The sequence below is a fragment of the Centroberyx gerrardi genome, chromosome 14 (assembly GCF_048128805.1).
Source record: "Centroberyx gerrardi isolate f3 chromosome 14, fCenGer3.hap1.cur.20231027, whole genome shotgun sequence".
NCBI classification, from domain to species: Eukaryota; Metazoa; Chordata; class Actinopteri; order Beryciformes; family Berycidae; genus Centroberyx; species Centroberyx gerrardi.
In genome coordinates, this window is record NC_136010.1 from 13,502,715 (window position 1) to 13,525,708 (window position 22,994).

At 44.9% G+C, this 22,994-nt stretch overlaps 2 protein-coding genes across 3 annotated transcripts; one reads left to right on the forward strand and one right to left on the reverse strand.

Annotated features, from left to right (window-relative positions):
• Window positions 1-87: 87 nt before the first annotated feature.
• On the forward strand, window positions 88-5,548 carry capza1b (capping actin protein of muscle Z-line subunit alpha 1b). The gene is made up of 10 exons (XM_071921047.2): window positions 88-132; window positions 1,824-1,887; window positions 1,995-2,046; window positions 2,375-2,438; window positions 2,513-2,719; window positions 2,805-2,884; window positions 3,115-3,193; window positions 3,338-3,409; window positions 3,676-3,738; window positions 4,006-5,548. Exons 1-10 carry the CDS (start codon window positions 94-96, stop codon window positions 4,144-4,146), a joined length of 861 nt encoding a protein of 286 aa, XP_071777148.1. The 5' UTR covers window positions 88-93; the 3' UTR covers window positions 4,147-5,548.
• Window positions 5,549-5,666: 118 nt separating this feature from the next.
• Window positions 5,667-22,837, reverse strand: cttnbp2nlb (CTTNBP2 N-terminal like b). 2 transcript variants are annotated; one of them, XM_071921030.2, is made up of 5 exons: window positions 22,712-22,837; window positions 19,875-19,982; window positions 10,711-10,962; window positions 9,902-10,009; window positions 5,667-8,403 (listed from the first exon to the last, which is right to left on the reverse strand). In XM_071921030.2, the coding sequence occupies exons 1-5, from the start codon at window positions 22,715-22,717 to the stop codon at window positions 7,117-7,119; spliced, it is 1,761 nt and encodes a 586-aa protein (XP_071777131.1). In that variant the 5' UTR covers window positions 22,718-22,837; the 3' UTR covers window positions 5,667-7,116. The 2 variants fall into 2 exon arrangements, with proteins under 2 accessions (XP_071777131.1, XP_078144679.1); XM_078288553.1 differs by lacking the exon at window positions 22,712-22,837 and adding an exon at window positions 20,778-20,836.
• Between the last annotated feature and the right edge of the window lie 157 nt (window positions 22,838-22,994).

Genomic DNA, 22,994 nt, shown 5'->3' on the forward strand with positions numbered 1-22,994 from the left:
ATTCATTCAATTTCCAATGTCTGATTGACAATCACCGCACTGTTTCTGTCAGTCAGCTGGGGGCTGGGGTAGGTGGGGTCACAAAGAGCCAAGATGGCTGACTTTGAGGAGCCGCTGTCAGATGAAGAGAAGGTTTAAAGATTATTTTATTCTTTACTGAACATATTTTGTCCGTTTTGTAGAGAGCTATCAAGTGTTATAAATTCACTAGAATGCACGATCAAGTTTTGGAAGGATAATGCCAGCTTTCGGTCACGTATCGAAATGTTAAACTTGTGTTTTTTTAGCTATCGTTAGCTAACCACTTAGCTAACGCTAGCTAATGCTTTTAGTTAGCTAGCGGAAGCAAGTGCTCACAGTTAAACCAGAGGAAGCTTGTACTGAAAACTTTTTACCAGTTGTACTTGATTGGATGGAAGCAAATAAGCCTGTTCACAAACGAGCGTTGTAATGCACATGGCAATCTGGAATAACTGCAGTACTTGCTAGGTTCTTCTCATATAGCTAACGTTAGCAGCTACATTGCTTTGGATTTCTGGGTCAAACAGATTCAGTTGCAGCTCAAATATTTGTTAGCCACACATGGCTTGAGGGCAGGGTATGGGTGCCTAGAATCTAGATGAAGCCTGATATTGACACCCTCCTCAATACGAGGAGTAGGGAGAGGCAAAGCTCAAATGATTATGACTGACAGACTTTCTACAGGCTAATGAGGAGGAGATATTGAGTCAGTCTGTTTACAGGGGAAATTCATGTTATTCCTGCCATACTAGACAATCTCGTTTAAAACTGTGGACACGAAATACTTAAATTCAAAGCTAAAAACAAGAGTGGTCACATTATCCCGGTGACACCAAGAGACTAATCCTGGTGCATGTCTATTGGTAGCGAAAAAGGAAAACATGTATAAAGCTTGAACACACACACACTAGTCCTCATAGTACGTTTCCAATCCATTGTTAATTAATGGGGCAGCTTCAGGCTTAGCTACAATACTTGCTTACATGCAGGGATAAAAGGTGTATTTTTATTGAAATGCGCACGCTGCTTCGTGGATTGTATGTATGCTGAAATTAGGAGTGGAGAACAGCAAGCACAGCATCACAGAATAAAGCTTTGTTTCCTTGTATAAACATTTAACTGGGTTTGATAGTGTTTTACGTTTTTAAATATTGATTCAACTGTCTAAGATAAAATTCAATGTTTATTATGTTTTAGATGTTTAGGCCTATTTCATGTTTCCCTTTAAAAATGTCAAAAGCTGTAAGATTCGTGTCATTGTGCTTATTCTAGTTTGCAAAGTTCATCATGCTTTGTAAAACATGCTTGCTATTTGTGCAGTTGTTGGCTAACGTTTTTTACAATTGGAAAATAGTCGGTTGCAGTGCCAGGTTTAAGGGATAACAGATCTGAATCTACCAGCTGCAACATGCTGGCCTATCATGTAAAGATGACAGATGTGTAACAATATATTGTGATATAAAAAAACTCAAAAAAGTCCCACTATATCTTGCAAAACTGAAATATGTGTTGTGGTATCAGTTATAGTCATATCCATTTACGATAAATTACAACTGGATGACCAACAACAACTTGGTAACAAAGTCAGTAACAAAATTTCATTAAAATAAGTTTTATTTTCAATATTGTGACAGTATTGTTTGGGTGTAGTTTTGTATTTCCTATTGAAGAGTAAAATTAGTATATCAGTACAGAGTGAGGCATTCGTTTGTAGTCTCACTACTTCTACTAATATATAGAACAGCAAATCATATTTTAAGGATTGCTAAACTAATAGATCAAATTTAACGTGGTTTCTGCAGGTCCGCATAGCGGCTAACTTTGTGACTCATGCCCCCCCGGGAGAGTTCAATGAAGTCTTCAATGGTAAGAAGCAGCTGTCTCTGGCATTGTGCCAATGATAATGTCTTATTTGTGGTGTTACGACTGCACAGCCCAAACACTGAATTAATGTTTTCTTTTTGTCTTGCCAGATGTGCGGCTCCTCCTCAACAATGACAACCTCCTCAGGGAGGGAGCATCACAGTGAGTAACATTCACTTCCCACTAAACTCCCAGATTCAAGTATTTGTAATGATTTGCACTGTCCAAGAACAAACAGAGCCCCCATATTGGTGGGATGGTTGCAGAAAATACTCAGTATTAGCAGAGTACTGTTGCAGTGTACTGTTAGATAACTGTAATTTTGTTGGTGGCAAAGTACTCCGTATTAGGGAATTGAGATTTATTGCTGTTGTGGCATTGAATCATACCGTTGGCGTGTTTATATTTTCAAACTGCTCAGTAGAAACGGTCACTCTGCTGCCATTCTATTAATACCTATTATATCTTTCTGTTCAACACATTTCCCCAGCTCCTTTGCCCAGTACAACATGGATCAGTTCACCCCTGCCAAACTAGAGGGCTACGATGAGCCGGTATGTTTCATCCTTTCGTTGTTCTTATTTCTTTCATAAGAGCCAGTGTGAGACCTTTCCCTCTCCCTCCCTAGGTTCTGATCACGGAGCATGGTGACTTGGGTCAGGGACGTTTCCTGGACCCCCGCAACCGCGTGTCGTTCCGCTTCGACCACCTAAGGAAGGAGGTGAGCGACGTGCAGCCGTGTGAAGGAGAGACGGCCCTGCGAGCCTGGAGAGATGCCTGCGATACTGCCCTGAGTGCCTACGTCAAGGAGCACTACCCCAGTGGAGTCTGCACGGTAACACGCACACACAAAACAAGGACAGTGTGGTAATGTGCAGAATATAGACCACACTTTAGCCTTGCCTTTCTGTGTGTTGCAGGTATATGGGAAAACAGTTGATGGCCAGCAAACTATCATTGCCTGCATTGAGGGACATCAGTTTCAACCCAAAAACTTCTGGTACAATATCCCCCTGCTGTTTATGAGCACATCTGAATCTACAAATAACTTAATATATTCATGTACTTACTACTGTATTATATTATATCTCTATCACAAAGGTTCCAATTGACTTCTCTACTTTCTGGTCTTGGTGAAAATGAAATAATTGGTCACCCAGGTTCCATAAACACTGCTGATGTTATGTTTTCTGATTGTAACGAGGGCTTTTCTTCATTTCTCTAACACAGGAATGGTCGCTGTAGGTCAGAGTGGAAGCTTACCATTGGGCAGTCCACTTCTCAGGTGGTGGGAGTGTTGAAAATTCAGGTGAATTATTTCCAGTGTGCTTAGATGTATTAATAGCAATACTGATACTAATGATATACTAATGCAATACTAATGATGTCAGGGAAAAATATTGATTATTCAAAAGCACCAATTTACCAATTAAATGCCTCTTTCTGTCTCAAGGTGCACTATTATGAAGATGGGAATGTGCAGCTTGTTAGCCACAAGGAGATAGAAGAATCAATACCAGTGACTGTGAGTGGGAAATATTTTTTTACTTTTGACACATAAGCACGGACAAACACTCACACAAACAACTCTGAAAAGAAAGTGAATGCCTTCAAACATGGATTAAATGTCATGTTGTTTACATAGTATCAGACCGGTTGTGTCAGCTCCGGTCATACACAGAGTTCATGCATCAGTGCAATGAGGAAAAAGGTGATTATTGTGTGTGTGTGTGTGTGTGTGTGTGTGTGTGTGTGTGTGTGTGTGTGTGTGTGTGTGTGTTTTTGAAACAGAATGAAAGCCAGACAGTAAAGGAATTTGTTGACATCATTGAGAACGCTGAAAATGATTACCAGGTAAGTTATCTTCCTTGACAGTGAAAGGAAACATTGAGGACAAAGTGATCGGGTGATTTTATAGGGACAAAGATGCATTTTGTAGTTTGTAGCTGTTCATAATACAACAAATTTAAAAAAAAAACAGTATCTAAATGTTGTTGAATTGTGTCTGACTGACAGGTTGTAAAAAAATACAGGGGTCAGTATAAACACACGTAAAGAAGAATATTTAATCACGTCTGTATACTAACAACCAAACTTGGTGCCCTCCTCTTTTGCCCTCAGACCGCAATCAGTGAGAACTACCAGACCATGTCTGACACCACCTTCAAGGCCCTGCGTCGCCAGCTGCCTGTCACACGCACTAAGATCGACTGGAATAAGATCCTTAGCTACAAGATTGGCAAGGAGATGCAGAACGCCTAGAGGAAGGACAGGGACTGGCCAGAGAGATGCACACTCCACTGGGCCAATAACCCACCTATACATGCGCAAGGACTAACCAAAGCAAAACTATATCAGTATGGGGCAAGGAATTCAAAAAACAAAACAAATAAGCAAAGCTGAAGATTTGCAGACTGTTAGGCACAGGTCTGTTTTAAGGAAGCTGTGGTTTTGGAGATAATTGTGGTTTGGAGAAGGTGGTTCCTTCTGGATCTGTGTTACTAGAGAGTTGCATTGGGTCAATGTGCAGGGCTCTGCTTAGGACTGCTACATTAGAGGGATAAATCTTTCTTTAGCCATCTAAGGGATCACTGATCTGCCCAGATTTGATTGTCAAATGTTACACTTAAAACAAGCTATTTCTTATGTTGGCCAAACTGGTGCAGATCTGTGATCAACTCAAGGTGGAGATAGCATTTCAGAAGCCAGGGACAGGAACCAGGACCTTACAGGGCAGCTGATAACAGCAATTGTAAGCACACCATCACATATCAGGGTTCATTTTTAGACAGGAAGATATGAATGTTGTTGACATATCTGAATATTGTTGACAAATTCAGTGCACAAATATAGTGGAATTGGAAAACATGTACATCAGTAAAATCAGGACATTGACAGGAATATTTCCAGCAGTCATCTGTCTTTTTAACTGTTCCTAAGATTATAGTATTGCAGAATCGAGATGGAACTCAGTCATACTTTGCTAATGAAATTGACAGTATTTCTAACTGTTAACTTTTAGCAGTAGCATGATCCTTAGCATAGCTCTGTTCCTGCACTGTAGACCTAAATGTGTGTCGGTGTCTGTCAGGGCCAAGGGAATGTTTACTTGTTTTCTGTTGTGCTCCTCTGATGTACTGTATGTCTCCGCCCATGAAAGCTACGATGACTGAAACACACTAAAGCTCCTCTGCTTCTGAATCCATAATGCATTCTCCTCTCTCTTACTTTGGCAACACCACCTCCATTGCTGTATAGCTTTTCCTTTGTGAAAGGAAAACATACTCATATTAACCAAGATTTATTTGCCAAAATCTCTTTCCTATGGTAAAGAACTCCATACTCCCTCCCATGTATGCAAATCTCTATTTTAATACGCTGGTTTTTGTTGGAGTCTTAGGATGTCGCACTCTTAACTGTAACAAACTGTTTCTTGTGTATCGGTCGATGCCAAGTGAACACGAAGCAGTTTTTGCCATGTAAGGTGGAAGCCGGATTATCTATGTTACACGATTGCTTAATAGGCTGACTCTGGATCAGTTACATGTTAGCTATATGTGCTGTGTTCAACCCTTACACTATACTATAACTGTGTGCCGATCAGTTATAAACTTTAAAGACTGTACTGCCCCATTTTGTTGTATGAATAAATGGATTGATCATCTTGGCTAGACTGTCATTCTCCTTTCATGCCGACACACACAGGCTCTCACACACATTTACATGTAGGATTCAGAAGATTGTCAGCTGAACAGTTTTGATAGAAAAACCTTCACACAATGTAAGACTTAAGGCATGGGAAATTTATTGAAGAAAGCACTAGGCATGATGCAGATTCATGATATGCATAGTTACTAGGGACAGCTGAAGGAATTTGCCTACATAGACAAATTGTAGTGTGTGTAGCCAATAAGATTGACTGGCTAAAATATCAATTACTACTTGGTTTTAAAGCCAGGTAATTAGCCATCATGTAAAACAGACAAAACCCATTAAGCCTAAAACATAGCAAATTTGACAATGAAGTAAAGCACTGTTAAACAAGACACAAATACCATTAAAGTTATTTGATAGAAACAAAAATTACAGTAGTAAAATTCAAACCTTTAGACCCCATCCTGTTTTTGTAGTAATACAAAATTTACTGTTAACAAACTCATGGATGGCCCAAACCAATTATCACATAAACAATACACTTGGTCCCTTTTGGTTTGGATGAAGCAGAAATTGTACTTCCCTGAATACAAAAAAATGTGAATTTGTAGACAAATCCTCTTACAGTAATGTAGTGCAAGGTGTACTCTCCCTTCTCAATACAAAATTCAGTGTATTCATAACAAGTGTAGTAGGAAAAAAAACAGTACATGCATGGGAGGTCGTGCAGTCTCACACTTCAAATGAGACTCATTTGTAAATTATTTGATTTAAACTATATACTGTAAAATGTATTGGTCATATGCTGTTTTCACGAATCATCTACACAGAAACTGCATAAGGATTCATTGGGAAAACCGCCAACAGTTAAAAACTACTGACTATTTTAGTGTGAAATAGTGTTAGCTACACCTACATCTGCTATAATCTACTTCCATTATTTTCTCCCCCTATGTACAGTACACCAGTTTGACTGACTGAAGTCTTCCTTATTGCTTCTGAGAGGACTGGCAGTTCCTCAGGTAAAGGCTAGTGTTTGAGCATCAAGGGAATAGGAAAGGAGTGTTGTACTATAAAATTTTGATTTGCATTCCCTTCAAATCTCACAGGCCTTCAGCTTGGTCTCTCTTCTTTTTATATGGTTTCCAAAGACGATATTATCATGGGGTTGAAGTCGATATTAACTGAGATAAATATTTTCAATTTCAAATGGAAATAAAATACAAAAAAACAACCATTTCAAACGTACAAAAATGTTTATAAAATAAACAAAGGAAAGTTAATAGAAGGCATATTAAATCCAATAAAAGAATCCATAATATACTATGTTTTACTTCAAATAGACAGTGTTCGTTTCCGATTGTTTGTCAGGTAGTGGTATAGAGGTAGGGGTAAAACATACCTTTGTAAATGCATCTGTTTGAACCAATCCAGCTTTTAAGTGTTTAGTTTGATTCTTTACTGTTGATTATTAGTGCTATCAAAGTGGTTTTAGGGCTATAGGTATCTGAGGGTATATCACAGTAGCTGTTGATTTAGGGCTGACTCATTTATGTGTTAGTCTATACGGCCTGGCCGTTAGCTGCTGGAAGATAATAGCAGGTCAGGCTCCTTGGCTCCCTCCTGCCCGTTGCTGCTGTGCCCACAGTTCCCTGTCAGCTCTGGGAAGACGCTGGCCCGGCCAGAGGGACCCGGAGAGCCTGGAGTGGGACTCATCCCTGGCTTCTTAGGAGGGATCGGTGGAGGATGGCTCCTCTCTGAGCGAGGGGTGAGGGGGGAGCGGATGCCCGGAGAGAGCGGCCCAGAAGAAGGAGACCTCCCCCCAGGAGGAGACGCTGCCAGATTGCGGTAGTCTGTCCCAAACGGAGAGCTGCTGATCGGGGCCAGCTTGACGCCAGCCTGCTGGCTGGTGAACCGGGACAGCACCTGAGTGACAGTGTTGCGGGCCAGCTGCTTGGCTGTGCTGTTCTCTGGTGGGGGAGGGGTGGGGGTGGTGGTGGGGGAGAGGTCCCTGGGGGACAGAGGGGCCGAGCCGCCCTGCTGTTGCTCCAGCTCAGCCTGGGTCTGGAACTTGTGCCTGGCGGCCTGGAATCGCTGGTTGACCCCGGCCTGGTAGGAGGACTGATGGAAGCCTGGGCTTCCCAGACGCTTGGCCAGAACGGGGGAGGAGATGGGGGAAGAGGAGAGGGAAGAGGAGGCCGTGCTGGAGGGAGACTGAGGATGAGGGTGGAGAGGGGAATTTAAAGTCGCTCCTCCCCCATTCTCTACCACCCCTCCATTCTCTGCTCCTCTACCTTCCTGTTGTGATTCTGTGTCTTTGAGGGTGTGGTGGCCGTTGACTTTTGACATCAAGGTGGTTTTGGGAGTGACACTAATCTTCCCATCAGGCTCAGTCTGGACAGAGGTGGACACCACCACCATCTTGGGAGGAGACTCTTTCACAGCCTCCTTTACTTCTTCTTTCCCCCCTCCACTTCCCTCCAGCCTCTTCCTCAGCTCCTCCACCTGTCTCTCCAGCTCCCTGCTCCTTTCCTCCTCTTTCCTGATCCTGGCTTTCATCTGCTCTCGTTCCGTGTCGAACTCAGCCAGCTGCCTCTCAGCCGTGGCCTCTAGCTGGGCCGCCCTGCCCTTCTCCCCCTCCAGTGCCCCCCGCAGGTTCTCCAGGGCGTTGCTCTCCTCCTGGAGCCTGGTGCGCAGCTGGGAGACCTTCTGGGCCTCCTCCACCGCCTGGCTGCTGGCTTTCTGGAGCTCCAGAGTCAGAGCTGAGGAGAGCTGCTGCTGCTGGGTCAGAGATTCCTCCGCCTGGCCCACCACCTGTTCCTGCTCCTTCTCCAGCCTCCGCAGTGCTGCACGCTCCACCTCCAACTAAAGAGACAGAGGGAGAGAGAGAGACAGAGAGAGACAGAGAGAGAGAGCCATGCAACAGGGTCAGGTAAACTTTTTGATAGCTTCAAATTTTGACCACAAGGAGGCAAAAGAACACTGCTTTCTTTGGCTGTACACCTTACTGTAAGAAGCTGAGTTCTCAATATAAAGATATTTGGATACATATTTTGCACTAAACCCATTATGCAGTTATTATGCACCCATAGTGGCAGTTTGTAAGTGTTAAAATTAACCTTATAATGGCATATTTTAGACATATAGACTTTGTGGACTTACCTTTTTTGACATTCTTCCATTATTTGCCAATAACCTTTTTGAAACCCCCTCTAAAGACCTAATCACTCTATTCAAGTTACTCATTTGAAAGTGGTTCTACAATAAAATGTACGATTAGCTCCATTAATCACAATGCTTATTAAAAAGAGGTTCACTTGGACATCCTGGGCTATGGCACCAACCATGGTGGGTTTCAATATGGCTTACATCCCTTGTTGCATATCAATTCCCGCTTCTCTCCCAACTTTCTTGTCACTCTCCACTCTATACTTTCTAATAAAGTAGATACAAATGAGGTTCACCTGAGTCAGAGGGAATCTGCTGTGTCTGTTTCAGTTAACAGGAAGCAGTTGTTAGTCCTGTTTTGACTTGTAAATAAATTATTCGCTTGCAAGGCATGTTTACAGAAACTTCATTCGCCACGAGGTTACTGGAGGGTGAATTTATCGCTAAAAAGCTTTGATGAGTAATGAAAGGAAATGGGAGGTGATGAAATACAATCCACTGTAAGACATTACTGTACTAAAAACAACAGAGGCAGGAAAGCCTGAGGAAGGCAGGGAGACACTCAGAGACCCTTTCTTACATAAGGCCCCGGTGTGAAGTTTGTAGAGTGCCTTGTGAATGTCTGTGTGTGCTTACGTGTGTGTGTGTGTGTGTGTGTGTGTGTGTGTGTGTGTGTGTGCTGCCCTTGGGTTAGTCATGGACAGTCATTATCTCAGGCTTTCCTGTCCCCATAAAGCCCCATGGCTGCTGGTCAACTAAACAATGGCCTCTTCCTCCTCTGCTTCCTATGGAACAGCCCTGTGTTTGTGTGTATGTGTGTGTGTCTGTACTTGAGCAGGCCAAGCCCTCTCCACCCTACTGAGTTACACAATGGAGCTCCACTGACGCTAGACAGCTCAGTCGCTAAGTCTTAAATCACAGCCAGCAGTGTGGAGAGGGAAACGGGGGAGACGGGCAGAGGAGAGGGGAAGAGGTGGAGCAATCTACTCCACGCAGATGTGCTTGTCTGTCAGCAAGTGGAATTTTGAGCGCCAGCGTTGCAAAGCGGCGGACTTTGCCATCTTTACCACAGGCACACGCAAATACACAAACACACACATAAAAATACACACAGACACATGTGCGCAAACTGCACATGCAAATCTGATGAGCGCACAGATATTCGCTCTGTCTTACTTTCACACCTCATACACACCTGCTGCAGCAGTTTGTCTCTTTCCGTCTGCAGCATGAAGGTGACATCATCACCCTGCGCCGAGTCCTGGGCGCGCCGCCGCTTCTCCTCCTCCAGATCAGCAATCATCTGTCAAACATACAGGGGGGGGACAGAAACAATCAGGTGACAGCACATTGGACACTGACAGGTCTAGTGCTACAAGATGCAGCGCATTCATTTGGTATTATAACCCTCACATTAGCAGAGAAAGATATTAAGATGTTATTTTTCCTACAAGAAAGACTTCCTGCCCCTTCTTCTACTGCCTTCTTGAATCTTGAACCCTAACTAATGAGCTTGTATAGCAGAACCCTGCTAAAGCTCGTCTTCATTACAGGGTTTTGATAAGTTATATCAACTCTCTGAGGGCAACTGGTTTAGACTCCCATAAACTCCCAGACCTCCAGCTTTTCTGTGATAAAGCCCCATATCCCCTCTCTAAGCCCTGGGTGTGGCTGCTGTCTGTCTGCCTCATTGCCCCTAGCCAAGTCTACAGTGTCTGAAACATGGAGACACGCACACATACACACACACACACACACACACAACAGGCCTATTGTGTGAGTGTGAGCCCCAGTGTGACACAAAGACGTGGGCTGGGCACTTAGGCGGCGGCAGCATCATCCCCACACGCAAATCTGAATCTGAGAGGGGTGAACTGTGCATTTTTTATGCTGCATGCGTTCCCTTCATCTTGATTTTGAGAGAAGTCATTGCAGGCGTGCGTGTGTGCGTGCTGTGACATGCATAACTGTATATGAGTGTATATAACGTTCATTGCCTCTTACCCTCCTGTGTCTGCTCTCAGCGGCGGCCAACTGTCCCATCATCCTCTCCTGCATCCTCTTGCAGTGGGCCATGACCAGCTTAAGCACAGCCAGAGGGTTGGGTCCCACCGCCCCACCCTGCGGGTGTGTGTGAGGGTGGGAGTGTGCGTGTTGGCGCTCCACGGCCTCGCTGTCCCGCTGCAGGGCCAGGAACGGATCGCTGAGGTCATACTGGCCATAACGCTCCTGGACGAAGGCATCTCTGTGCTGGGCCTGATAGATACACACACACACACAAACACACACACACCCTTGTGTTGTCATACCGGAGAAGACATTCAATTAACTTACATTCATTTCCTGACCCTTAACCTTAAAAGTAATCCCTTTGCCAACAAAGGTCCGGGAATCAATTTTCACAAGTGACGCATGCACCCACAGACCCAAATAAACACACACGCACAGACACACACACACACACACACACACACACACACAGAGCAAGCAGGCCAGCGGTAATGAGAGGTGAGAGTTGAGCAGGTGTGAGTTAAAGCCTAGCCCAGGGCTATGGATGCTCCCAATGTCTAGCTATGGGCTACAGGAAGAACACATGAAAATATGTCCAGAGAGCATGTACAGTCCTGACTTAGCGATAAAATGACCATATGACACCACCAGGTGTGTGTGTGTGTGTGTGTGTGTATTTGACAGGAGGAGGTCTCCTTTGCACACTGCAGCACAGGAAATAATGTGGGGAGAAGATAACATGAGGCCCCACCACCAGTGCCAAGAAAAACACATAGCACTACAGTAACTTAACACAAACATACTGTACACACACACACACACACATATTAGCACATCATGACAAGATTTAGCTGTATGAAACAGCTTCAGGGATTTGCATCGTCATCAAACTTAGACTCGGGAAGTGTGTGTGTGTGTGTGTAAGAAATGTGTGTGTACTAGTGATGTTATTGTCAGTGAGAGCACTAGCAGATGGTCTCCCCCCTCAACCCAAACACAAAGAGGTGAGGCATGTCCACCCCCCCACCAGGGGCAGATGTTAACCTCTCCCTAGGGAAGCAACAGGGGTGAGAGACTGGGCCGCGGACTAGGGTTACACACTGAGATACACACACACACACACACACACACACACAAAGAGAGAGCTGTGTCTAATGAAGTGGTTAGTGTATATGTAATAAAAAGGTGCACTTGTTTAAGGGTGAAAATAAGGGTGCTTAGGGAGAGAAGATCACAGGCTGCTATGGTAAAGTAACTTAAGTTCACCCCAAATTGTTCAAGCACGTTTGTGTGTAACAGAGAGGAATGACAAGGAATGAAGTGAAACGTGATAGGACCTCGTTGACCTTGCCCTGGGCCACTGATCTGTCATCAGTAGATCTCATTAGCTACACAGATTTGCAGGCCGGAGGAATGCGAGGTCAGCTGACTCTAAGTCTGTGCATGTCCAGTGCTGCAAGACAGAGAGAGAGAGAGAGAGAGAGCGAGAGAGAGAGAGAGAGAGAGAGGATGCTGACAGAAGTGCTAGTGATGTAAGCACATGCCACAGAGTTCCTTCCACGTGTCTTCGGGACTCACGTCGCCGTTGTCTCCCCAATCCTCATCAGACTCTGTGGAGGGGCGAACACCCCGGTCCTCTGCACCCCGGTCCTCTGTACCCCAGGTTCTCTACACCCCGGTCCTCTGCACCCCGGTCCTCTGCACCCCGTCCTACTCTGCCCAAACACGCATGGCACCGCATTCCTCTCCTAGTGCATCATCATTTCTCAGAAAATGCCTCTCTCTACTTCTGCCTCTCTGTCAGACTCTTTCTCTCACACTCTCTCAGAATGTGGCTACACACACACACACACACACACACACACACACACACACACCCTGAGGGCACCAGTAAGGAGGCTGCATTTGAGGTTCTTTCTCTCACTGAACAAAGGATGCGACCCTCAGTGAAGAGATTACAGGACTCACACAAAGACACTGTCTCAATACCTTCGGCCTCTTGCATTGTCTCCATGTCTGGCCCAGTGGGCTTCAATGCGTGAGAGTGAGTTCAAGCTTGCGTGTATATGTGTGTGTTTGTGTGTCCATGTCCTTTTCTCCCTCTGTGTGTGGATATGATGAATGTGAATGTATTTGTGTGTGTGTGTGTGTGTATATAGGCCAATGTGTGTACATTTACCTGTGAGTGTGTGCATGTGTTTTAGTGCTGGGACTTGGGGTAAAGCTTCTTCATGTTGCTGAGGAGACAGAATTGCAGCTTCCTGAGTTTAATAAATGTTTAAACAGACCATAAAGGGTTGGGCCGGTTTGGAGATGGCTGTCTGCTGTGTGTTTGTGTGTGTGTGTGTGTGTGTGTGTGTGTGTGTGTGTGTAGCAGTCCTAGCCTAGAGCGTGGTCTCTCATGGTCTCCTAGGGTTGGTTCTGATCATAATGACAGAGTGTCTCTCCTCTATGAGAGGGCACAACAAGCACATCCTCTCTGCTCCAAGGCTCTCCCACTCTCCCACTGCTGATGACTAATTACTGTTCTACAAGAGGATGCAGTGATGTCAAGGGAGGAATAGTATTACACACAAATGTATTTACTTTATTGGCCATTGGTTGACATTAAGTAGTGGACTTTTTTTGCATCTGCACCATAGATGCAGCCTCTATTCCTTTCCAATGTCATGCAAAGTTTTAGTTGTCAAAACAGTGCGTTTGCTGGAGATCAGATCCTTCCTTTCCTTGAGTCTGAGTCCTCTAATGGAGTGTTCCCCGCAGCTGTAGCGAGGCGTGAAAGACAACCTGATGCTTTTCACCTGGAAAAAATCCCCTCTGTAAATCAGTTACCTGCAGCCTCCAGGCACAATCATGCCCTTGTGTGAGCTGAAAAGAGCCAGGGAGTTCAGTTTCCTTAGCGAGCCACTGTAATGACGGTCACACAATGCAGTCAGCAGCTGGCATGGAGGACATTACTGCTCCGTACAGTACTGAGTGCATATCTCCTGTTACAAGAGCGCAGGCTAGCCCTCGCTCACACCTAAATAATGCTGCGTGTGAAAGAAAAGAGTTACGCGCACAAAAATGAAGATGAGTGAGTATGGATCTGCATGCGCATGTGTGTAGTTGTGTGTGTGTGTGTGTGTGTGTGTGTGAGCTGGCATATGTTTGAGTGTGTGCACCATGCATGCATAAGGTTCTTAGCATAACCGGCTGTCTCCTGGGTAACATCTCAAGTCCAGGAGCTTTTTGCAAGGGGGGGGGGTTGTGGGAAAAGTATGTATCCCTGGTGAATTAGTCCACTGCTCAGTAGAACACTCAGAGACACAGAGACAAAAGGACCACAGGACCGGGCCTGTCAGATACCAAAAGCCTCTTTCATGGAACTAAAACTTAAGCCTCTAGGAGTCCCACACAAAATACTGCGGCGTCTTCACATCGAGAGGACAAAGGAGGATGCGTCTGGATGCTCCATTATCTTAGTCAAACTACATATCAAAATAAACCTAAAGCATGTGAGGTTGTCTTTCAACAACAATGGCCGCAATGAAATATAGAGTTAAAATAAAGTCATTCATTTATCCAGAATTCATTTTGAACTTTTGGTACATGAAAAAAGGGTGAAATTAAATGATTGTTTTTCAGAGAATAGATGAACGAACCAGCTACTAATAGTCATAGTTAAGCATAGGGCAGGAAAAGGGACAGGAAAAGTCAGCCTCAGACCCTCTAGTCTTGGATTCAGTTCAGATACCTGTCCCTTTTTTCCCAGCTGAGGAATCGGGACTTGAGTAATGCAGTATTAGTCCAGTATTACTCCAGCAGTGGACAACTACTCAATAGTGGAGTGGAAGAGAGAGTCAGTGGCCCACTTGTCTCCTGGGTGCAGTAACAGGCTTTGACAGGTGAGAGGTATCAGTCCACTGGCAGTCACATCCCATTTAACACAGCTGGCGAGGCTGCTAACTCACACAGACAGATAGGGCTTTGACCCACTGTATAAGTGCTGGTTATTAGAGCTGAATGCAAAATGAACTTAAGTGAACAAATTAGTGAACAAATGTCTACTGAGGGAGAGGTAGGGATACACTGTAACTCATATGAGAAACAAGAGATGGGGAGATTTTTAAATAGGAAAGCATCACACACCTCAAATCTGTATTTCAAAGAGCTAGCAGTGTCCCATTGATTACATCCACCCATACACACACACACACACACACACACACAAACGTCCCTAGGGCATTTCCTGCCAATCAAGTCTTCATAAAATTCCATTCATTCATCTAGCTGCCACTTCTTGCATTGAGTCAAGCGCTGCATGCCGACCATGCTTGAACTCTCTCTCTCTCTCTTTCTCTCTCTCTTCCTCTCTCTCTCTCTCTCTCCAACAGGGACGACGTGTGAAAAATGCCAGTAAATTACCATTAGGAATAATAGCAGCATCACATAGCAGCCCAGCAGTTAGTCTGCATGCCTTAGCTTGGTTGAGCACCGGGAATGGAGTTTGGTGTGACAGTTCAGTCTTGCTCCCCTGAGGTGCTGGGGACTGTAATGACTGTAATGACTGGCTAGCTGGCCAGCCTAGGAGAACATAATCATTAGCTGCACACACCACTATGACACAGGGTGAGAGAGTCTGCAGTGTCATTGTATGTCTTGGGGGCTACTGTGAAACTTTACCTTACAGTCTTGTTTTATTAAGTTCTGAACCAATCCAGATTCCCAAATGGGATGCAACTGTACTTCCTGTACCAAAAGCCTCTTTCATGGAACTAAAACTTACTGACTTACTAAAACTGTGGCTAACTAGGTGAATGTTTGAATGCTCAGTCTGTTGTCATGTTGCATACCTGTAACCTGGCATTAACCTGAAAATATTGAACGCAATGATTTTAAAATAGGACACATATGCGTGTGACATGTGGTCCCTGCAAGCTGCTAAGTATATCATTTATATCCTTCAATATGTTTTTTTAAAGTGGATATAAATAAACTCAAGTGTGTATATTTAGAATGCCATCCAGCAACTTTCTTGAAAGAGCAAATGGGGTTTACATTATATGCAAGCTATGTCAGTCATAAACAAAACATCAGTTAGCCCTAGTTAGAGAGCCAAAGAAAACAGCAGGGGTGTGTGTGTGTGTGTGTGTGTGTGAGAGAGAGAGAGAGAGAGACAGAGAGACAGAGAGAGAGAGAAGCTGAAGTGTAGACTGCTAGGTGTGTGTTTAAGGCTTAAGCCGTATCCTCCACGCCTCCCACCCACACACTAACCACAGATGCCATTGAGATAAAAGGGAAGACGCCAAACAAAGCCTCACTTTACTTTATGGGACGTCCAATCAAACAACTTCCAAGTAATGTTTAACTGCCTTGAATGTTATCACCAGTGATTAGTGATGAAACATGTAAGGAGGTGCTCTCTCCCTTTAGTCAGGCAGTACTTCTGGAGAAGTGCAACTTATCCTTTGGTGAAACAAGGAAGTGCTGCAGTATTTGTAGCAGCTGCGGAGTCAACAATGAAACTGACTGGGCAATGCATTATTGATACCCCATAATTGGTTGCAGTGGTGCTTTGATTAGGCTATAAACCCCCACACCGCCATGCAGACACGAGCACAAACCTCACTGGTTGTTTGATAAAGCAGTGATTTTGCTTATCACAGACTGGCTGTTGTCTTGGTTTTGCATGACCTCCTCAATCACTGTTTTATCTGTAGTGGGCAAATACTCTCCTGCTCAGAGCAAACAGCAGTGTAGGGTGGAGTTCACCACTGTTACGGATGTGACCCTTCGTTTTCTAGCTGAGTCTAGTGAGCTAGACTAGAACAGGGAGACAAGAAGCCACCATAAATAAGCATTTTACTGAAAACATGACCCAATAACCACCACCCACACATGAATGCATTGTTTGCGGCTGTTAGGTGTGTTTGTGTGTGTGTGTGTGTGTGTGTGTGTGTGTGTGTGTGTGTGTGTGTGTGTGTGTGTGTGTGTGTGTGTGTGTGTGTGTGTGTGTGTACTGTGCACTCATACAATGAAAGCAATAAGGTAGCATCAGGTACTTTGATGCCATTTGAACAATTCCAGGTCAGGGAGCTTTACTCTCTCAGGCCCTCAGGCTGTTGATATGGGAGTTGTGCTTCAAAGACGTCATACACCAGGGTGCATTACTGTGCAATATTAGGTATTAGGCTACTTATATGGGCACTTTCTGTGTATTTCTGCAAAATATCCTTTTGTGTTTACTTCCCCCCACTGATCTTGACGACATGCCCAAACTGGGCAATAATGCCTGTAGAAAATATAATCTTATCTGAACAGTACACTCTCGTCAGGCTCTATTGTTTATGGAGTCAGGAAAACATGTCAGCCTGTAAAAATAGACAGAGCATTTTAGGATTACAGGATATTACATCAGATGAAAAACAAAACAGGCCCAACGGAGCATAACCACAACAATTTAGCCACACAAACCTGACGGCCCGGGCCAACATCCATCATCAAAAAAGCAATCTTTAAATTGTTTCCCAGTCACAGATACTCTTGACCAATAAGTCTGGGTTGAAGCAATCCATTGGCACAGCCTTGAGACTTTGTTCAACATCTCAAAGTTTTTTCCACTGCGTTCACTTTCTCAAAAGCAGTGCAGAGAACAATCAAGGAGGCCAGACCTTTTTCAGACCATTTTCAGAGGCAGTTTCTCATCTCATTCATTGACAATCAGTTGAGTCAAACACTCAACACATCAGCTGAGAGGCAAGTAAGTTTGAATCTCTGTGGATCTATGCCATTTCAGAAAGGAGAGTAATAGCATCAAGTCCCTTTATACACAACCGTTAAACAAAAAAACAATAAGCCACTCTGTAGGGAATGCGGCACCTGTATCATGTGTCATGTTCTCAGGAATGTTCCCTCTAGATATATTCCCTATCTGTCTCCTTAGTGATGGGAACTGAAGCAACTGAAAACAGTACAATCATGAAGTTGTACAGACATGTTCCATAGGTGACGCCATCTAATAAGTTGGCAAACAATATGATACAGTTCCATGTTTTTAAGATAGGCGTAAAAGGCATGGCTGTGCAGGGAGGGGTTTGCGGTGAAGAAAGGGTTAAAAGGTCTCTGAATGGGGTTGTCCCCGGCAATCTGCAGGCATCCCAAGTGCTTTCCGCTGAGAGGAGAAAATATTTGAAGTTGGAGTGGAGAGGATTTGAGAATCTTAAAACGTCTTTGCCGCTTTTCACCAACCCTCACACACAAGTAAACATTGTGTTTGGCCAATGTGACAACAAGTTAGCCGGCGAGACGAACGACGTTGAGAAGAAGAGCTCCACTTGGAGAAAAACATCAACACAGGCAGAGAAGTGTGTGGCACAGATACCAAGGCCCTGAGCAAAATGGCAATGGAAAAGTGAGAGTCAGCCAAGACAGAGAAAGAGAGAGAGAGAGAGGGAGATAGTACAACTGATGCCCAGACATGGAGCTGGGCACCGGACACGCGGCCTGCCATCACACCCTGAAACCCCCCCCCCCAATAGCCAGATGCCTAGACAGACAGCACTAACATGGACAACTCAGTAAAGTTGCTGTACAAGCCCCAGTGGGAACAAGGGAAGTCAGTGATTGGGGCTTACAGTTCTGTACATCCTCTCCACAATAAACACTGCAGCCACTAACTGAGCCACCAGAGACCACCAGAGTGTGTGTGTGCGTGAGTGGGTGGATAGGACATGGGTCATGGTCAAACATGAAAGACCCCCTGTAATGTGGCTGTGTGTGTGCGTGTGTGTGCCTATGCGGAGAGTCTGAATGGGCTAACCTCAGTAGCCCATGTCAAGAGAGGGAGGAAAGGAGGGAGAGGAAAAAAAGCAGTGTAGCTAGAGAAGCGGAAAGCAAAACAGATACAGAGGGAAACGGTACGTTTGTCCTGAGGGGATGAGTGAGTGTGTGTGTGTGTGTGTGTGTGTAGCGTTTTGGGTCAAACCCTGCATGCGTCAGATCTGGATGACATCTGAGCTCGGTGTGGTTACAGCAGTTTCCCCGCAGGCCCTGGCACTGAAACTCTCCGAAGATTACAGCCTCACTTCCTTGCTAAATAAACTTCACCATAAAGGCCTGTGCATTAGTGCAGCACATAACAAGACGGCCACTGCCCATCTTAATTATCACACACCCAGCAACAAAGTTACATCATCCTCACATCCATCTACTTAGAGATCTAGTGATTGATAAGGAGTGGAAGTACAGTAATCATGGCTGCTATTGTTCCTCATTACCCCCCTTCTTACCCATCATTATTTCAGACGATGAGTCAAACACCCCGGGCCTGAGTAGCTTCAGCCAAGCAAGGAGCAGCTGCTGTGACCAGAAGTGTGAAAAGAGGCCAGAGGCACAGAGGGAGTCTTGAAATGGCCACTCAAACTAGCGCTCACACAGTGAAGAGCACCGCAGCTGCAGGGAAGCGATCCTCATCCATTTGTTCCTCATCCATTAGTGAAATGAGCTGGAGGACACGAGGAGTAATCGAACAAGTCGGTGCCTCGCTTACACAAATGGTCTTCAACACAGAGCAGATGTTGAGGCATATGTGATACGGCTGTTGGCGAGTGATTTCTGAACGGTAGAGCGGGTAAACATGAGAAGCCAGAATGCAGCCGTGGCCAAAGACCGGTCTGACCAGCGATCGCGTCGGTGCTCAGTCTGAACAACAGGCCGGGGAAACCAGAATGGCTCCTGTGCCATTGTCTTTACTAGCCGTTTCCTCGCTTTCCTGTTTACACATTTCTACCCTGTTAGCTGACATTCTTTTTTTGTGGTGTAATGCTGTTATTTTAGTGTCTCAGGATGTCTTTGGTGTAGAGGTCAGATAGAGCGTTAGGGAGTAGAAGAAGGTGATTTGTTCAGTGGGTTGGCTATAACATTGTTTTCCCTTACATTTAATATAAAATGCATTGTTAAAACGGAGGGGGGATATGTTTTGATTTTTCCTACCAAGGGGGGGAACGCCATCGCACGTTACCCCTCCTCAAATCACAGGGATTACAAGAAGTTCAGATAAACTGTGTACGTATGCTGCTCAATGACATGAATAATGTATGTGAAGTGTTCTGCGGAGTGTATGACACATGTATGTCTGTAGGGGCGTTTGTGTGCGTCGGGTGAAGTGGCCAACTCACCCTGAGGGCATGTATGACCACATCCTGGGCCTCCAGCTCTCCCTCCAGGATACTGAGGAGAGTCAGCAGCTCTGCCCTGCTCAGAGCCTCCACATTCATCGTCTCCTCCTGCAGAGAGAGGGAGAGAGGGAGAGAGAGAGACGGAGAGAGAGAGAGAAAATGGAAGAAAGAGAGATTCATTTTCAGAAGTGTATGCAGAAGAATATCAGAAGAACATACCTGACCATACCTTTTCAGACCATTACTGGTTCCTGTAAGATATAATAGAAGCATGCTATGATTGATCTACCAACTCAAACAAAAAAATGCTTTCATTTTCATTATAAATGCGTCTGTGTGCAAGACACCACTGAGCGGTGGTGTGTATGAGACAGAGTGCAGTCTGGGTAGAGTGTTTTCAGTGGGAGCGCAGAGCTGCTATAGGATGGGAGAGCTGCCCTGGGGTCCCATCTGTGGCCTGGCAGGGTTGTGCTCAGGGTTATAAACAGGAAGTCATTAGCATATCTGCATGTTAAGTTCCTGAGAGAGACTGAGGACAGTTGTCTGCTGTCTCCAGACCCAAAGTGTCCACTGTGAAGGTTCGCTGTGCTCTGAATACCAAGACTGTTCGACGGGTCGGATTGTTTCAAACATCTTATTTGGCTGCCCCACACACACACACACACCCACACACACACCATCTCTCTCACACACTCTTAGTCATCCCGCTCTCCATCCACTGTATCCTGTGATTCATGAGTCTCACTAAAGGCCAGATCCAGTCTAGTCATAGTGGCCAGACAAAAACGCACCTCACACAGTTGACATCATCCTTAGAATTAGGGGAAAGACAAAATACACCTCACACAGTTGACTTCATCTTTTGAGTTAGGGGTGGAGTCACTTTCAGATTTGCATCAGCACCTTATAATAGTATGGCTGCTCTTCTGCATGTTAATCCTGGTGACTGGGTACGTGTTTTCGTGAGCTGTGCCGACATAGACTGTAACAGAAGTTACAATAATCAGTCTGTCTCTTACACTTCATATCATTCTCTCTCTCTTACACCATGAATGAATTCCTCAACACCAACAACGTTCAGTGTGGGATGTTATGAGATTTTACTGTTCTGCATACTGTATACATGCTGTACAACCTATGCCAGATGGATAGACAATAAGTAAATACAACTGTCCTTATCTCCTGATCCGGTAAGCGTGGTCACTTTACACAAGCCTCTCCTCTCCTCTCGTCTCCTCTCCAGCGCCGAGGAGGGCTGAATCTAAAGTGCATTGTTTACTTTCTTGCTTCAGTGTCCCAGAACATTCTCTCCCTCTGGAAAAACCTCAGTGCATTCTGTGGCTCACCGCTCATTCACCACACAGCGGCTGAGCGCAAATCAATGGTTAGCTACTGGTTATTACCTTGACATCTGTTGGAGCGTGGCAGTATCCAGTGCAACATGTGTAATGTATTGGTGAGTACTAACCCTAACCTTAACCCCCACCCCCCCACCCCCCCACACACAAACACACATGTAGATAGGTGTTAGTACTGTGTGCTTGAGCTGTTGGCTGTAAGTGTAGGCTAGGCTCTCCCTCACTATGTCATCTGATATCTGATAAGTACACACTGGTAAATTATCATTGCAGCTGAAATAGTGCTAAAGCTAGAGTAAGTATTCCCACCCTGCTTCCCTGGAAAACCGTGTCATTCCAACATTCCTGGGATGCCCACACCATGGGAATCGGCATAAGGATGAATCCCTGAATCCCACTCTTAGCCTAGTCTCAACTAACGTGGCCTTCTGCTGTTTGGCTTTGCGAGCAATGTGGTCCTCTACTGCTGGCTGAGCTGAAAACTGGTCAATGTATCTGAGACCTACCTGTCTCTCTGTGTGTGTGTGTGTGTGTGTGTGTGTGTGTGTGTGTGTGTGTGTGTGTGTGTGTGTGTGTGTGTGAGAGAGAGAGAGAGAGAGAGAGAGAGAGAGAGAGAGAGAGAGAGTGGCCTTGGCACAATGTGTTACATTGACACACATTTCTAAAGGTTAAAGAGCTGGATTTACAAGTTAATAGATTATCACAGCCCTTTTGACAAACACTGGTCTGAGTGTCAAAAGGAGCCTCTAAGTCACCCTGCTTCATTGTTTTCTGTTCCTTTTTCTTGCCCTCCTTCTCTACACAGCCATTTCTCTCAGGTAGCAAACAAAGCCTGGGTTGATATAGCTGGACTTTATTCCTCGTCATCAGCAAGGAAGATCTGCACAATGTGTTCAATGTGTTCAGTGTGCAGGACAGATAGCTCAGTGTGTTCAAAACAATAAGTGATCGCAGTAGTTGCTCAGGAACAGCACCTGCTGTCCCGGGCCCATTGTCTGACACAAGGGACTGTCATTATTTTCCGTTTCGGCAACATCCAGTTCAATGGCAAAGTGTCACACACATCATAAAAAATACTAAATTAGCAATTAACACTATAGATTGCCTCTACATTGCCTCTACACAAAATGCCAAAATCAATACAGCATCAATATCAATGAACTCACACCCATTAGCCTGAAAATGAGCTCTACATGAGCCGTTTTATCTCAGCGGTTGTTACTGTTATCTACTATCTACCAATCATTTTGGCAACATTATTTAGTATTAAATAAATCTATTTACAAGACGTCAGTTTTGTGGTTATAAAGTTTCACTCAGCCTAGACTGACAAAGCCCAAAACGTGCAAGATAGCAGATGGGTCAGATCTGTCTATGCACTTTTGCATTTTGTTTTCTTACTATAAGCTCAACAATACTGGAGATAGAAATGCTGGAAACCAGTAGTAATTATTTCTCCAGCTTTCCATGTAAACATACCTTCATGCGCTCTTTTCTGGCTGCATCAAATTTCTCCAAATCCCAAAAATGAGGCTCCACCACACCATGAATCAAGGCAGCCCACTATCAGCAGCGCTTCTGCTCGGAGGCGACGGTGAACAACAGTCGTTCAATGACGAGGCAGCCAGCCAATGGAAGGGGTGTAGTGCAACAATCTGACCAATGGCTGGCAGGTTTGTCGCTGGGGGGGGCGGGGACAAGGGCGTTCTCGTGTCTGTGGGATAAACCTCTTTGTTTCGGACGTCCAGTTTTGATTCAGTCC

Coding starts and splice junctions, on each gene's coding strand:
- capza1b (XM_071921047.2), top strand. CDS start 94: ATGGCTGACTTTGAGGAGCCGCTGTCAGATGAAGAGAAG. Junction 2,439..2,512: donor TAGAGGGCTACGATGAGCCG/GTATGTTTCATC, acceptor CTCCCTCCCTAG/GTTCTGATCACGGAGCATGG. Junction 2,885..3,114: donor TTTCAACCCAAAAACTTCTG/GTACAATATCCC, acceptor TCTCTAACACAG/GAATGGTCGCTGTAGGTCAG.
- cttnbp2nlb (XM_071921030.2), bottom strand. Junction 10,963..19,874: donor TGGTCATACATGCCCTCAGG/GTGAGTTGGCCA, acceptor TGTATCTATCAG/GCCCAGCACAGAGATGCCTT. Junction 10,010..10,710: donor CTGAGAGCAGACACAGGAGG/GTAAGAGGCAAT, acceptor TATGTTTGACAG/ATGATTGCTGATCTGGAGGA.